Genomic DNA, 14,567 nt, shown 5'->3' with positions numbered 1-14,567 from the left:
TCAGGAGGGCTACAGGGTCTGGGGCCCGCAGCCTGGTTTTCCTGCTTCACACCCCGCTTTGTTCCTGAGTTTGCACCTCGGCGTACGACTGCACTGGGAAGATGCAGCTTAGCTCTTATTTTAACAAAGGCCACTGTACTTTTTCTTGCTTCTTGTAAGGCTGAGTTAGCAACACTTCTTGGCACTTGGGGACAGATTGTTTTCTCAGTCTGTGCTGACTGCATTGCCCACAGCAGCCAGGCCTGGACCAGAGGACAGCTAAGCAGACCCCTGAGCTGACGCACAGCCGGAGCCCCGCCTCACTCCCTCCATCAGGGCTCACTGTCCTGCCTTCTGCAGGAGCGGGATCTTGTCCTAGACAAGAGTAGAATTCCTGTATGAAAACAACCATCGCCATGTATATTCCAGGTCGTGGAATACAGAGTCCTTTCTCAGCTGTCCCTGTCCGTTGATGGTGGGAAAAATCAGGAGTCGTGTAGCTGTGGAAATAAGTTTTTAATTCTAGTAGGCACCTTTATGCTGTTTATAAGACCAAAGGCAAGAAAAGTTGGAAGACAAGACCTATGAAGAGTTAATGAAACCGAGTTTAATGTGGAAGAGAAAGCGGTCCCTTCACCCAGTGTCTTGAGCAGTGTCCAGCACACGTGGGGAGGAGTGAGTGCCCGTCCAGGAGAGGCCTCAGAGCAGTCAGGGGTCCTGGCCATGTGACCCAGCGCAGTCCCCCTGGGTTGTGGCACTGTTGCCATTTGGGGGCCAGCCTGGGCCTCCAGCCCACAGGTCCAGGCAGGAACAGGCCCGCCCAGAGGAGCACTGGTGCTGATTCAGATGTTTGGAAGGCTTTAAAGGACAGCAAAAAACAAAGTACCAAAAACGTTTTCTGTGTACGCTGAGTGTTCATCTAGTCGACATCCTCTGTGCCGCCCGTGGGCTTCAGCGGTGACCTTCATTTGCATGTTTCACAGGCCAGTAGGAGCACATGGAGTTGGGGCCAGGACACCTGCACCCCGGGCGCCATCGCACGGCCCAGGGCGGGCCAGGGCCAGGGCCAGGGAGGGCAGGCCACGGTCTGGCTTTGTGCGTCGCTGAGCGCTGTGCCGAGTGCATGTGAGGAGGAGCCCGTCACACTGTGCTCACTGTGTGCAGTCGGGAGAAGTTTCCAGTGCTAGGGAGGTTTGATGGGGCACAGTCGGTCAGGAGTCTGTCTCGGAGCCTTTCCCTCCACTCAGCAGTCAAACTAGTGCATCTCAGTAGCAGTGATGAAGTTTTCTGTATCATCATCTTCCTTTTCCATTATTTTGGACCCTGATACATGCCTGACCGTATCTTCCAGTCCTGTGTGCTAACAAACTTAAGAGTACAAAAGAATGGGTATTTTTCACTTGCCTGAAGTTATCCAAGCACTCTGTATGCACTAAAAAACTCCAGAAGGCACAAGGACACCCAGCTGTAGGGTTTCCTCGGACTTCTGGAAAGGGACAAAGCCAAGCTGCAGGCACACAACACCTCTCCTCCCTCTTCACAGCAGGTTTCCAGGAGCCAGAGAGGTGTACCCAGAAGCAAGGTGGTCTGCACCCTGTGGGGCCTGGCGGGACTTGGGGATAGGCACATAACTCTCTGCGTCCAGTTTTCACGTGTGGAGCATGGAAGAAGCTGTTGAGGGTAGGAAATGGTTCTGATGAGGCTGCTTTGGTCTTCAGACACATCAGCTGCTGTACACTGGGACCTGTCCTGCTGTGTCTGCTGCTGTCCGCTTGCTTGACACCCTGCATCTCCAGTTGCAGGGCAGGGAGACAGGCTCTGGACAGACAGGAACAGCTGCTGGCTACAGCAAGGTGCCCTGTGCGGAAGCCAGCCAGAGGGCAGCTTTCCGGGGTGCCTTAGACCTGGGGTGTCTTGGTCTTGAGCAGATCCACTCCAGATTCACCGAGAGTGTCAGGGAGATGGCTGTGCCCTCCACACATGCTGCAGACAAGCGCAGGGGCTACATTCCGTCCTGTCCTGGCAGCAGACAAGTGCTGTGTTGGTCAGTCCCCTGTGAGAGCCACCTGGGCAAGGAGCCACTAGTGCTGCTAAGGGACATTCGTGTCCCTGCACTGGGCTGTGCATGTCTTGTGCAGGTGTGTACCTGCAGCAGAGGGTACCCTCGTGTGTCCAGCATTACCGGGGTATACAAAAGCCTGGAATCTGTACAAAGAGTCTCATGCAGAAGTACAAAACACATATCCCACATGGATGTTCTTAGGGCTACAAAGAGCAGGAATCTTTATTTGGTTCACTTCAGGTCTGCAGCAACCACTTGTTATTAAAAAAGAGGAACGGAAAGTAAGATGTACAAAAAGATGTAATATCCCTTTAAAAAGCAACATTATCAGAAATGTACTTTGTCACCTCCTGAGCCTCCCTCCCTCTCTTCTGTCCCCTAAGCCAACCGTGAAGGAATGGGGAGTGAATGGATAACGGAAAACAATAAAACTAAATGTAACTGGAACATGCTCTAATCTTTAGTTTATTTCTGGTTAAAAATATAGCAATCCAGTGCAGTGTAGTAAAGAAATCTGCTCGAAAGGTAGCAGAGAAACAGCTAAACATAAGCAAAGCAAGGCAGAGTCCATGAGACGGGCTGTACCCAAGAAGACTGACGGGAAGTCACATCCAGGGCCTCCTCAGGCAGGAGCACAGGGTCCTGCACGCGGATGCACCTGGACCGCTCCGGGCACGTCTGTGCACATGAGAGCTGGGGCCATGGGCCCCGCGCAGCCCTGCTGCCTTGTCGGGTGGCGGGGCAACCCTGGGAGAGGAGGCAGAAACGGAAGGGACCTGTTTGTGTCTGACGGAAACAAGTACAGTGCACATCAGGGAGGTACTGGATATGCAACAGTTACTAGGGAATTTCAAGCCATTGGGCTTCAATGACATTCCTGTCCCGGGGCCAGACCCGCTGTGGAGCAGCACTGAGGCATCTGGAGGGAATATGCATATCTGTTGGGGGAAGTTGAGGCAGGCACAGTACAAAGATGTGAGAACCCGTGGAGGTCAGTAACAGCAAGAAGTGACGTCCCATATGGGCTGTCACTGCCAGGGACACAGAAGCCTGAATATACATCCTGCATACTAAGTGCAAAAACGCCACATGCTCAGAGCCCAGGCGTGTGTCAGACCGTCCGTGGCACAGGGCCCCAGCCCCTCTGCGTGCAGATGTGTCCGGCCGCGTCGGTCGGCCCTGGACGTCCGCAGCACAGCCTCCCTGGGTCTGGGGGGAGGATGGCTGGACGGGGCAAACAATGAGCGAGCGGAGGACAGCAGAAAAATAAAGACTGCTTTAAGACTCGTGTGGGGAGGCGGCCTCACAAGGCCGCGGGGCAGTGCCGAGAGGGGAGGGGGTCGTGGTCTGTTTTTTGGGGAGAAGAGGCCTCGCCCTCTCCTCCCTGAAGTGTGCAGCACAGATTTAAAGTAGAAAAGGCCTGGGCTGTCCCAGCTGGGATGGGACCCCTGTTTCCTGTGCCTCACACCCAGACGCGTCACCAGCTATCCCAGACAGAGGAAAGGAGTAGCTCAACTTCCCGTGTCAGCCCTCATGTGGCTGCTGTCCCCCCGCCTGGCTAGCTGGGCTCTCCCAAGGCCGCTGCCTTCCGCACCCCTGACCGGAGGTGTGAGGACAGTGCCCACGTGACCACATTTTCTTTTTTGCTGCTGGTTTGCCAGGATCCCTTCTCTCCACATCAAGCTGGAGGGTCGGCGTGCTGGCCTCCTTCTGCCATGCCACACAGCATAGTGTTATACAAGCAAGGAATTTTGGCTAAAATCCAAAAACATTACCCAGAAAAAAAGGCAAACTGTGAGTAATACCCAATCATGTTGTTCTTCTGTGAAAGACTCGAAGTCGTGGGGCTGTCCCAGCTAGGATCTTCCCTTCTTCTTCTGTGGTTAACGGTCTTCTGTGCACCGTTACTTCTGCAATCGAGACAATCATCTCAGATGAAAAAGTTAATAAACAAAATGGCAACTCCAATGTTGAGCAGGATCACCATGACGACCAGAATGGGAGCCGAGCCCTGGAACAAAAGGGAGAGGAGAAATGAGGGTGGCTGCCACTGGCCGCCCATCCCATCCCAACACAGACTGGGAGGCCCTGGGTGGGGCCGGGAGGACAAGACGAGTCATTTCTGTGGCCGCAGGTGGTGGGACTGTGCCATGGGAACCTCGGTCAGCTCCCCAGCACCTCTGGGTTGGAACCCAGGCCCCTCTGAACAACTCAGGCAGCAGGCACCTCCTGTAGAACTGGGGTGTCAGCGTGGCGGCTGAGCTTAAGATGCTGCGCTCATCCCCCGTGCCACAGACTGCATCAGTCGTGGTCTCAGGAGAGCCATCCTCAGAGACCAGCTGTCACAGTACTGAAAGCACATGCCTGCCGCGTGGGGGTGGCCGCCTCCTGGAGGGACCTGGCCCAAGAATGAAAGATGCCCATGCAGCCCCCTCCTTGCCCAGGGCCACAAAAACACGAGCTGACCAGGCCTGGCATCCTCTGCAGTGCTGCCCCTTGTCTGCCCATAGCATGAGCAACCTGGGAAGGACATCTCTCCCACCATCCCTGCTGGCCACAGAGAGGAAGCCACACGTGTGCCTATGCCCAGGCTGGCTGCAGAATGCTGAGCAGGGAAGCTCTGAGCATCCATGGCTCCCTGGGGCGGAGACCTTGCTACTGTGGGGGCCAGGCCTTGGCCTGCACGCCAAGGCCTGAGACAGCCACTTCCCTGCCACTGCATCCCTTCGGTGGTCATATCTTGGAAACACAAATGAGGGTGGCTTTCTCTGGCTGAGCAGTAGCCGGAAGGACCTACCCCCAAGAGAAGCTCACAGCTACCTCCTCCCTGTCAGGTGACTGGAAGCGTAGCTGTTCCCCAAAAGTTTCATCAGAATTACATGACCCAGTTCCTCACAGCTACATGTGTCGCCCCCAAGCCACTCAAAGTGTGTACAGGAGTGCTCACAGCACCCTGAAGGTGGAAACCAGGTGTCCACAACAGATGGCTGGGTCAGGAACCTCGTGCCTGCACAGCGGAAGGCCACTCAGCTGTGATGAACAGGGAGGCCCTGGCTTGTGCGTCACAGGCATGGAAAACACAGTGCCAAGCGAGGAAGCCAGACAGAGGCCACTTCCTGTGTGAGCCCTCGACATGAGCTGTCTGGAAGAGGCAAATATCCATGGACAGGACACAGAGCTGGCGCCAGGCAGGCTGTGGAGGGACTGCACAGTGAGGGGTCTGTAGGGTGAGGGGAATGTGGGATGACAGCCTTCAGTACACTAAAACCACTGCGTTGCCCTTCAGACAGCTGAAGCATGTGGTATGTGAGTTGTCAGTAAAACTTCACCAGGAGAGCAGGTGTCCACAGAGGGAGGTGCAGGCCTCCTAGGGAGCATGTTCCAGAGCCCTGGCAGGGGTGTCACGAGAAGCCCTGGGCCCTGAGCAGTCATGAGGTGCACAGCCACAGCCCTCACCACATGCAGGTGTCCCTGGGTGCTTACCATGCCCAGTGAGAAGTGGCCCAGGATCCCACCAGTCTGCACATCTGTGTCCCCAGTCAGGTGTCCCTTGGCTGTGCCACTAGCTTGACACCTGCACAGTGTCCTCAAGACAGCCACCAGGTCACCTGCCAAGGACACTGGGAGCCCGACAGTGATGGAGGTCTTACATGTGAACTCTGCAGCTGGTGAGCACATCTCCAGCTTGGCGAAACCTTCAGAGATGGGCCTTGGTCTCCAAACCACTGAGATCCGAAGCCAGGCCTGCCCAGCCCCAGACCTCACAGCCCCATTAGGCTCTGCTCTGCACCCCCAGTGGGGCATCTCGGTCTGCTGAGCTCCTGCATGAGCCTTCCCAAGAGAGGTGCTGCCTGCCAGGGACACGCTTGAGAATCTTTAAGAAGGCAAGAAATTTGCTCAGCTAAATTCCGGGCAGCAAAGGGCTTTCTAAACTGGCCAAGTTGGCTGAGGGAGGAGGACACAGGTGGCCAGCCTAGGCTCTGGCCACCCTGGGGGCAGCAGAGTGGGATCCCGGGGCTTTGCCTGGCAGGAGGGAGTGAGCTGGTCTTGGGACCTTGTCCTCATGAAGCAGAGAGAGCTGTTTCTGAGATGGCAAGGCCTTGGCATGAGTGAGATACCTAGTCCGCCTCCTCCACGGCACTGGCTGGGCCAGCCCTTCAGGACAGGGAAATGCTGAGGTGGGCTGCCTGCCACCCTCATGAAGGGACGGAGATGGTTGCTCGAGTCCCAAGGCAGGGGTGGGGCAGGGCTAAGCAGGCACCCAGGTGGGGGGATCCTAGGAGTTCAGGGGGCCTGTTCTGTCGCCTGCAGCCACCACAGCCATGGCAGTCACGCATCACTTCACACGGAAATGCCCAGGGATGGAGCAAAGGGCAGATATGCAGAGAGCACCCTGGTGTACCCACCCATGGTGACTGCATCCGTGGGCCAGCACCCAGCCCTCCTCCAGCCCTTGAGTCCCCAAAGATGAGCAGGGGGACCTGAGCCCAGGCTGGGCATGCGGTGGGAGAACCCCAGGCTCTAGCCTGAGTTGGGCCGGGCTTCGCCCATTCCCTACCCGCAGGTCTCGGCCTCCCCTCCCCACTGCCTGGCTGCCTAGGCAAGGGAGATACCCCCGACCAGAGGACACGGGCACAGTGAAGTGTGCAGAGCTGCAACACCCAGCCCTCCCAAAGGCCACTCACTGTCCCCACCGTGAACACTGCCACGGCAGGCCACCTCCCAGGTCCCTCGCAAGCAGGGCTCCTGGGCAGGGCTCAGGGACAGCTGTGTCCTTGACACCCTTCTCCCCTGGTGACACCCTTCTCCCCTGGGACAAGTGCATGAGGCCTTGCCTGCCGCACAGGACTCTGGGACCCAGGGCACCCCCTGGGGCTCCTTCCAGGTGGACCCACGGGCCAGGCTACCCACTGCAGAAGCCCCATGCTGGCCAGCTCCAGGGAGCTTGGATTTGAAGCAACCGGAAAAGCCACCTCGGTTAAGCAGGCTAAATATAGAGCCCGTTCTGCATCTCCCACCCCTGCCCATCACTCTGCATCCCTAAAATAGCCACGCGCACACAGCCGGCTGCTGCCACGTCGGGAGAAATAAAGCTGTAAGTGCGAGCTGGTATTTCGGTCCCAGCAGAGTACTCGGGCTGCCTCTGGGCATGAGGGAGGAGTGCGTCTCAGGGGGCAGCCAGGCTTCAGGTGGTGGCAGAGAAAAGCCCGCGGGAGGGTGCAGGAGGCCTCAACGTGACTCCTGGGGGTGGAACAGACAAACCGCCGCCGCCGCAGCGAGACCACCCTGCAGGAGCGTGACCCCACACGCAGCTCTGGCTGGCTGTAAGCTGGCACCACCCTCTTGCGCACAGGGACCTTTAGGGTTTCTGTATCATGGTGAAGCTCAGGCCCAAGACAGGCACGGAGGGGCCCCTCTGGGCTGACGCTGCTGTCCACAAGGCCCAAGGCCTGCGCCACCTTGCTGGACTCCCTACCCACTCCCCTGGGTGTGCTCGGCCCAGTGCCAGGCCCCACAGCCGGCCCCAGAGGGAGGCGCTGTTTCCTCCAAATCCAAACCAGTAGGAGAAAGCCTGGGGTAGGGGGGGATCTGACGAGGCAGAGTCTCACACAGGCCCTTACCTGGGCAGCGCCCCAGTATCCCCCTTACAGGGCCTGGCGTTCCTGAGGCCAGCGTGTGGCCCAGAGCCTGCATCTCTCCGGCTCCCAGGAAACCATCCCTGTTCTGGGACCAGGGTTCCCACTGGGAAGGAGGCTGTAGAGACTGCTCCCGCTGTGCTCAGCCATCTCAGCCCAGGAGCAGGGTGCGGCACCCTGCCTGGCATCTGGCACATAAACCAACAGTGCCGGGGAGCCAGGATGCCTGGACACGGGCTTCTCAGCCCAGCAGCCTTCATCCAGTTTCTCTTAAGTGAGTGTGCACTCTCCCTACCCAGCCCCGCAGGTGGTCCAGCTCCCCACAGAAGCAACACCTGGCCTAAGGGCTCCCAGCTGCACCCCCTACCCCAAGAGGAGCTTGGAATCCGTGACGCCCCAGGTCAGAGGGCCTGGGTCCCCGTGGCCCCAGGGACTGCAGAGCTGGCCACTCACCGTGCTGGACTTGAGCTCATCCCCTGTCTCCTCATCGGACTCCAGTGCCACAGGCAGGGACTTCTGGGGTGGGGAGAAGGTGAGGTCCCAGCGCAGCAGCCGGGGCTCGGGCCGGTCCCCCAGCCGCAGGCTCTCCAGCTTCTGCACCATGGGCTCCGCAGAGGCCGGCCTGAAGTTCTCCTTGTTCTGGGACTTGGGCCTCAGTCTCTGCAGTCCAAAGCCCCTATCCTCAGGGGCACGCCGCTCGCCACCTGCGCCCCGGCTGTGGCGCCGCCTCTGGGGGTGCACCTCCTGTGAACCCGAGTCCATCCTCAGCAGCGGCTTCATCTCCAGCTTGTAGGTGCTGGGCTGCTCCTCATCTGGCTCGGGCAGCTTGGCACCCCCAGAGCTGGGGTTGCTGGCCCGGTGGTGGGAAGTCCACGAGAATGTGGTGGGGGACTCCGTCCGCCGCTCCCGGGGCTTGGGGTTCCCGGGCAGCTTGTGGCCTGAGCTCCGGGTGCGGAAGTCCTCGGCTGGGTGGCCACTGCGCAGCGCACCACCACGGACGCCCCTGGAACCACCAGCCTTCTCCTCGCCCCAGCTGTTGCGGGCGTAGTCCCCTCCCCGGCCCTCCACTAGCATCTGGATGTCCCCGCCCCGCTCCTCGTCCACGGAGACCTGCCGGGAGAAGTGGGCCACCTTGTTCCTGGAGGCGGGGGGTGGGGGTGTGGCCGCAGGGCTGGCGGGGAAGCTGTGCAGGGGGCTGTCGTCGGGGGTCAGGTCAGAGGGGGTGGTGCCCTTGCGGTACAGCTCAGGGCTCTCCTGCTGCAGGGGGCTCCCGGTGGACAGCACCTCGATGTCGTCGCAGGAAACCTGGTGCTGCGGCCTCTGGTACTCGAGCCCTTGGAGGAGAAGCACAGAGGTCACCCCGAGCATGCCAGAGGGGAGGGGGTGGGGCCCTAGCCTCTCTACCAGCTCCACACATGCTCCAGATGACCCTTGGCTACCACGGGGCAGAGGACAGCGCCTGCCTGGTCCCCTGATCTCACGCTGGCTGACCTGCAAGATGCCAGAGCCTGCCGAGGTCCAGTTACTGCCCCCTGCCTGCTGGGACAGGACCCCTGTACCCCAGGAGGAGGAGTCAGGCCAGGCCGCCCTGGCCATTCCTGCAGGAGTCCCAGAGACGCTGGGTGTCCTTCCAAGGCTTCCAGAGGCAGGGTGCTCTGGAGAGGAAGGAGTAGACCTGGGCGCCTGCAGGAAGGGCCCCCGCCCAGAGGTGGCCCTGTCCCAGGGGCCCTGACCCAGGCTCCCGGGATGCGTGTGGGGGAGTGGAGCAGGCCATTTCTGGGAACCCCTTGGGTGCGTCCCTTTTAGTAAATAGTCACACACATGTCATAGCCTGTGCAACCCGAGCAGGAGCCCAGGCTTGCCACCTCTGACCTGTCACAGAGCTCTGCCAGAGCTCTCACACAGCCACAGCCAGGACACCGAGAGAAGCCTGACGCCTGGCCGTTCTCCTGCCTTATACCCCAGGGCTGATCTCTGGCAGGAGATGGGGGTGGGGACACAGCCCTGAATGGGCTCAGGGCAGGGCAGCGACCCCCCAGTTCTGTGTCCCTGTCCTCTGTCCGAGTAGATTGGGCGATATGGAGGGCGTAGTGACTGCCTCTGAGGCCTTGGAACCAGGGGCAGGACTGAGGCTGCCATGGTTCCTCTACACATAGGGTACCGGCCCAGCGGGGTCTGTGCAGAGCTGTGCTGGGATCACATAGCCCTCGGCCCAGCACTGGGCCCTCCCGCCACACCTGCTTTCCTCTGGGCCACAGTTGGAGCCTCCTCGGGCAGCAAATGGAGCCAGAGGCCCAGTGAGGCCGGATCGGCTCCGGTGGGTCCGGAGGCACGGTGCTGTGACTGCCAAGTCCTGGGTCTGGACCCCACATGGGGGACAGTGGTGGCCCTGCTGCCCTCTTCAGGCTGCTGAGGCTTGGCTCCAGTGGCCCCTGAGGCTGCCTGTGCCTGTCACAAGGAGAACAGGTGCTTCCCGAGGAGGCAGCTTCAGACTCAGGACACTAGTCCAGGGCCACCCTGCAAGCTCCACATACAGGGCAGGGCCCTAGAACAGCAGAGGCCCAAAGTCCAGCCGTACACAGGGCTGGCAGCTCCTGGGGCTCGGAGAGGACTCGGGCCCGGGCCTCTGCAGCTTTGGGGACCCCGGTGTTCCTGGGCTGTGCCAGTATCTCTCTATCTGTCTTGTCTATGCTGTGCTTTGAGGACACTTGTCATCCGATTCGGGCTCTGTGCAGTCCCAATGATCTCATCTCCAGGTCTTTAACCTCAGTTGCACCCGCAGGGCTTCTTCCAATAAAGCCGGGCCAAGGCGCCCAGCTAGCTCAGTTGGTAGAGCATGAGACTCTCAATAAAGCTGGGCTAGGGGCTGCTGAGAGGTGGGCACACCTCTCAGGGTCTTCGATGGTGTGAGCCCCTCCTGTTCTTCACAGACGGGGACACGGAGTCTCTAAGAGGGGATGAAATGGGCCTTGGCAGTGGAATCGGATAATGACACGCAGGGCTGGAGCCCGGGTGGCCACGGGCCGGGGACTGTGGCACTGAGCAGCACTTTGGCCCACACACTGCCTGTGGCTTGCCCAGTGGGGCCAGTCCGAGCCGCCCGAGACCCAGCAGCTCTGATCCTCCGAGCCTAGGGTGTCCAGGGTTCCAGAGCACAAAGACCTGGACCAGAGCCACCTCTCACCCTGGCAGGCAGCCGAGGCTCCTCCAGCGGGGACCAGGCGGAGCCCGGCCAGCAGGGAGAGGGCAGAGGAGGTGGGTCTTGGGTGCTCTGTCTTGCAACTTTCCCTCCAGGCTCAGCGTGGCAGGCTTCGCAAGACCTTGCTCAGAGAAGGGACAGACGCGGGAAGGGAACAATGGCCCCTTTCACGTCCAAGCCTGAGCACCCAGGGAGAGGTGATGGTGGCTGCCATAGGTGATGCCAGAGCTGACACCCAGAAGAGAGACAGCGTGGCGCTCCACCCTGACCGCGGCTTCCTATCTGGCTGCAGTGGCCAGCTCAGGACTGCACGTGGGACCGCAGATGCTGCCTCCCACTCACCCAGCAGGTGTGGCACGTGGGGAGGAGGTGAGGACCTAACCCCATTCTTTGGGGCCTCAGAGCGCACATGAGGCTTCCTACAGAGGCCATGGGGCAGTGTGCAACAGCCTGTGAGACTGGGGTGGGCCTCTGGCCGCTGCATCCCTCTGCCCCAGTGCTCTGGTGGGGTGCGGACCAGGCCATGGGAGAGGACGCTGCAGCACTGGCCTGCAGACGGGAGGCCCAGCCCCTTTCCTGGGGTGCAGCAGCGACGCACCAGCATCTATGCGCATGGCAGCCCGGCCACACGCCGCTGTGCGCGTCTCACAGCAGGGGCTCACAGAAGACCTGGTCTCTGGCTCCAGCCGAAGGTCACTTGGGGCTGGTGGCTGCCATGGTGGATGGAGCAAATGGCACCTCATCCTCACAGGAAGTTCCAGGGTGACATGGGCGGGGCACAGACACGTGGGACAGGCATGCACGGAGATGTGGACACACACTCACACGCGTGTGCTAGGCCATGCCCAGACAGTCAGTTTGAGAAGGGAAGGGGGCGCTGGTCAGACGTCTGCTCTGTGCAGAGCCTGTGAGCCTGGCTGGCCTTGGGGATGTGTCTGCTGCCCTGCCCGCCCGAGCTGCCCGTCAGCCAGTGGGACTCACCATTTTCCCGGTGCTGGAAGGAAGGCGAGAACTCTTTGGCAGTGATCCTGGCGATCCGAGCTTCCTCCTGGGCTTTCTGAGCCGCTGTGAGGGCTGCCTCGGCCTTGGCCCGCGAGTGCGAGGTCCTGGGGACACGGGCACAGTGACAGGGAGTGAGGCCAGCCCTGGGGTCGAGGCCAGCGTCCACCTCTCAGCAGCAGGCTGAGATGGAGGCCGGGCGACCTTGTCCACCCTCACCCTCAGGATCCTGTTCATTCATTCACTCATTCGTTCATCCCACAAACATTGGTACCAACCAGCCAGCCTGGGCGTGGGGCACGCTGGGAATGTGTCTGCTCTTACTGTCCCCAAACACCCTTTGCATGTGCATGAAGCCCCCACACTGGATGAGGCCACACCCACAGCAGGCTGATTCATGCAGCCACCAGCAAGTGCCACTGCAGGGGCTGCTGGACACCCTCCTGTCACCCAGCTCAGCCAGGCTCCGGGAGTGGGCACAGGGTGACACCCAGGACTGCCGATGGCCGAGCCCGGAGGGCCGTCCTGCCTCTTGAGACAGAGGCTGGACAGGTGCACAGGCCTGGAGTCATCTCCCCATCACCGGTCCTCAAGACCCCTAGACAGAGGCGCACTGTCCCCACAGGTCTCCCCGGAGCCTTGGAAAAGCCCGGCCAGTGGCTCGCAGCCCCAGGACATCTTCACCGCACTGGAGGCTGAACCCCAAGGCCCAGTACTGGCAGGTCCCCTGTCTGAGGAGGACCCGCTTTCTGCCCACAGCTGCACCTCCTCCCTACATCCTTGAGTGGAGGAAGAGGCAGGCCGCTCTCCGGGCCTCCTCTTGTAAGGGCGCTGACCCCACCCCAGGACCCCTTGTCAGCCCCCAGTTCCTGCTCCTAACACGAGTGCAACCAGGGACACACGCCCAGCCTGCCCCTCTCCCGCGGTGCTTGGCGATAGTGGCACTGGGCTACCCCGAGCCCTGCATCCTTCCCTCAAACCCACCCTGCTAACAGGAGCAATTCCACTAGAAGCAGATAAAGCTATATCCTACGCATGGACACAGAAATAGAAGTCCTAGCTGCTAAGGACGCCGGGCCCTGCTGCCAAGTTCCCATGAGTGTCTGCTGCCCCGGGTGGGCACCCCCACCGGCTCTCCTCCCCGAATTGCGCTGGCACAGGCCCCGGAGAGTGAAGAAAATGCTTGTGCCAAGACTTAGCATTGAGAAAACTCTGCCTCACTGGTGGTTTCAGTGCCTGGAACTGGCAAGGCCAGCCACCTCAATACCACGGTGAGCCTGTGTCCCGAGGGCACGAGACGGGACCACGCCTGTCCAGAGGCCCCATGGGAGGAGGCCTGTAATGACGGGCAGCCCTGCAGATGGGCTCTTCACAAAGCTCTGGTTGGTACCGGACGACCGTCAATGGACGATGAGCCATCACCAGGACCTCCAAGAGGCCCCCGCTCCCTCCAGGGTCCCTGAAGCCCCCACGCGGGGCAGCGGCGGGAAACGCTCCGTGTACCTTGGGGCTCAGAGCATGGGGCCTTTGTGAGGGTCCTGCAGCCTGGAGACTCAAGGCCTGCATAAATGACCTTGCCCTGCCCCAAGTACAGTGTGCCTGGCTCTTGCGGTGCCTGAGTCAGACACCTGGTCTGAGGGCAGCCTGCCCCAGGGAGAAGCAGGGGCTGAGCTGGGGCATCCCGGCAGCCAGAGCTGCATGGGGCTGGGAGGGAGGTGCCCTGGCCAGCAAGGTGGCACTGACTGACTCCTGACTGACTCTTCCTGACTCAGCCTCCTGAGTTCTGGGATTCTGTGCATCACACCTGCCTCTGGAAATAACATTGGGGTGCTCAGGACTATGCCACCACCATGGTCACCTTCCTCACCCAACGAGGAACCAGGAGCCCCAGCCTCCTACCCCAGCCTCACCCATGAATCTGCCTACTCTGGACATTTCCTCTTCTCCTTTACTCTGGAGGCGAAATTCCCATCACATGAAGTGAATCATTTTAAGGTGTGTGATCCCACGGTGTCTACACAGTCACAGTGCTGTGCCCCGGCGCCTCGAGGTCCTGCAGCCACCAGCTGCTGTTCCGACCCAGAGCCTCCCTGCTGGGGGATCAGTCAGTGAATGAACACAGAAGGTGCGCAGACGGGGCGCCCAAAGCTGGTCCAGGGGAAGCAAGGACCTCAGCATTTGCCTGCGAAGCTGCTGTGTCCTGGGACGGCCACCACGCAGTACCCACGTGGCAGGTGACGCAGTCTGGGAGTGAGGGGCCCGTGTCAGGTTAGTGGCCAGGGTGGCGCTTGGCTCCTCCTTGGCTCAGCGCCTCACCTGTCGCAGGGCTCAGCCTGGGACCCTCCCTCCTGCCAAGGAGCAGAGGCAGCCGGCAGGTGACCCAGGGATGAGGTAACCCACGGTCCTGAGGAGAGCACAGACCGGAGCGATCCACGCCTGGGACCCATGCCAGAGAAGACAGAGCCACTTGGGCACGGGGCTCCCTGGGGGCCAGGGCAAGTACAGAAACCCCACCGATCCCCACAGTGAGGTGTAGCCACAGCTAACAGAACAACTCAGCAGCCCAGCCCTACACTTAGAGGACGTTCCTGGTGGCCTCGTGGGTCACCAGGCCTGGGGGGAGGAGGCCACACAGAGGACGCTGGGTGACATGCATGGGGCAGCCCAGTGTGGCTCCGTGGGGTGAGGCAGG

At 60.5% G+C, this 14,567-nt stretch overlaps 1 protein-coding gene across 1 annotated transcript in view; it reads right to left on the bottom strand.

Moving 5' to 3' along the window:
• Positions 1-566: 566 nt before the first annotated feature.
• Jph3 (junctophilin 3) overlaps positions 567-14,567 on the bottom strand; it is a 51,672-nt gene continuing 37,671 nt past the window's right edge. The window contains exons 3-5 of the mRNA XM_005411005.2: positions 11,858-11,982; positions 8,131-9,011; positions 567-4,052 (exon numbers count right to left, since the gene is read on the bottom strand). Of these exons, the coding sequence (XP_005411062.1) occupies positions 3,972-4,052; positions 8,131-9,011; positions 11,858-11,982 (1,087 nt within the window). The 3' untranslated portion in view covers positions 567-3,971. The remainder of the gene's footprint in view (positions 4,053-8,130; positions 9,012-11,857; positions 11,983-14,567) is intronic.

The sequence above is a fragment of the Chinchilla lanigera genome, unplaced genomic scaffold, assembly GCF_000276665.1.
Source record: "Chinchilla lanigera isolate Chin_1 unplaced genomic scaffold, ChiLan1.0 scaffold00140, whole genome shotgun sequence".
NCBI classification, from domain to species: Eukaryota; Metazoa; Chordata; class Mammalia; order Rodentia; family Chinchillidae; genus Chinchilla; species Chinchilla lanigera.
The sequence above is the reverse complement of the archived record's forward strand: the minus strand, read 5'-3'. Positions and strand labels throughout refer to the sequence as shown.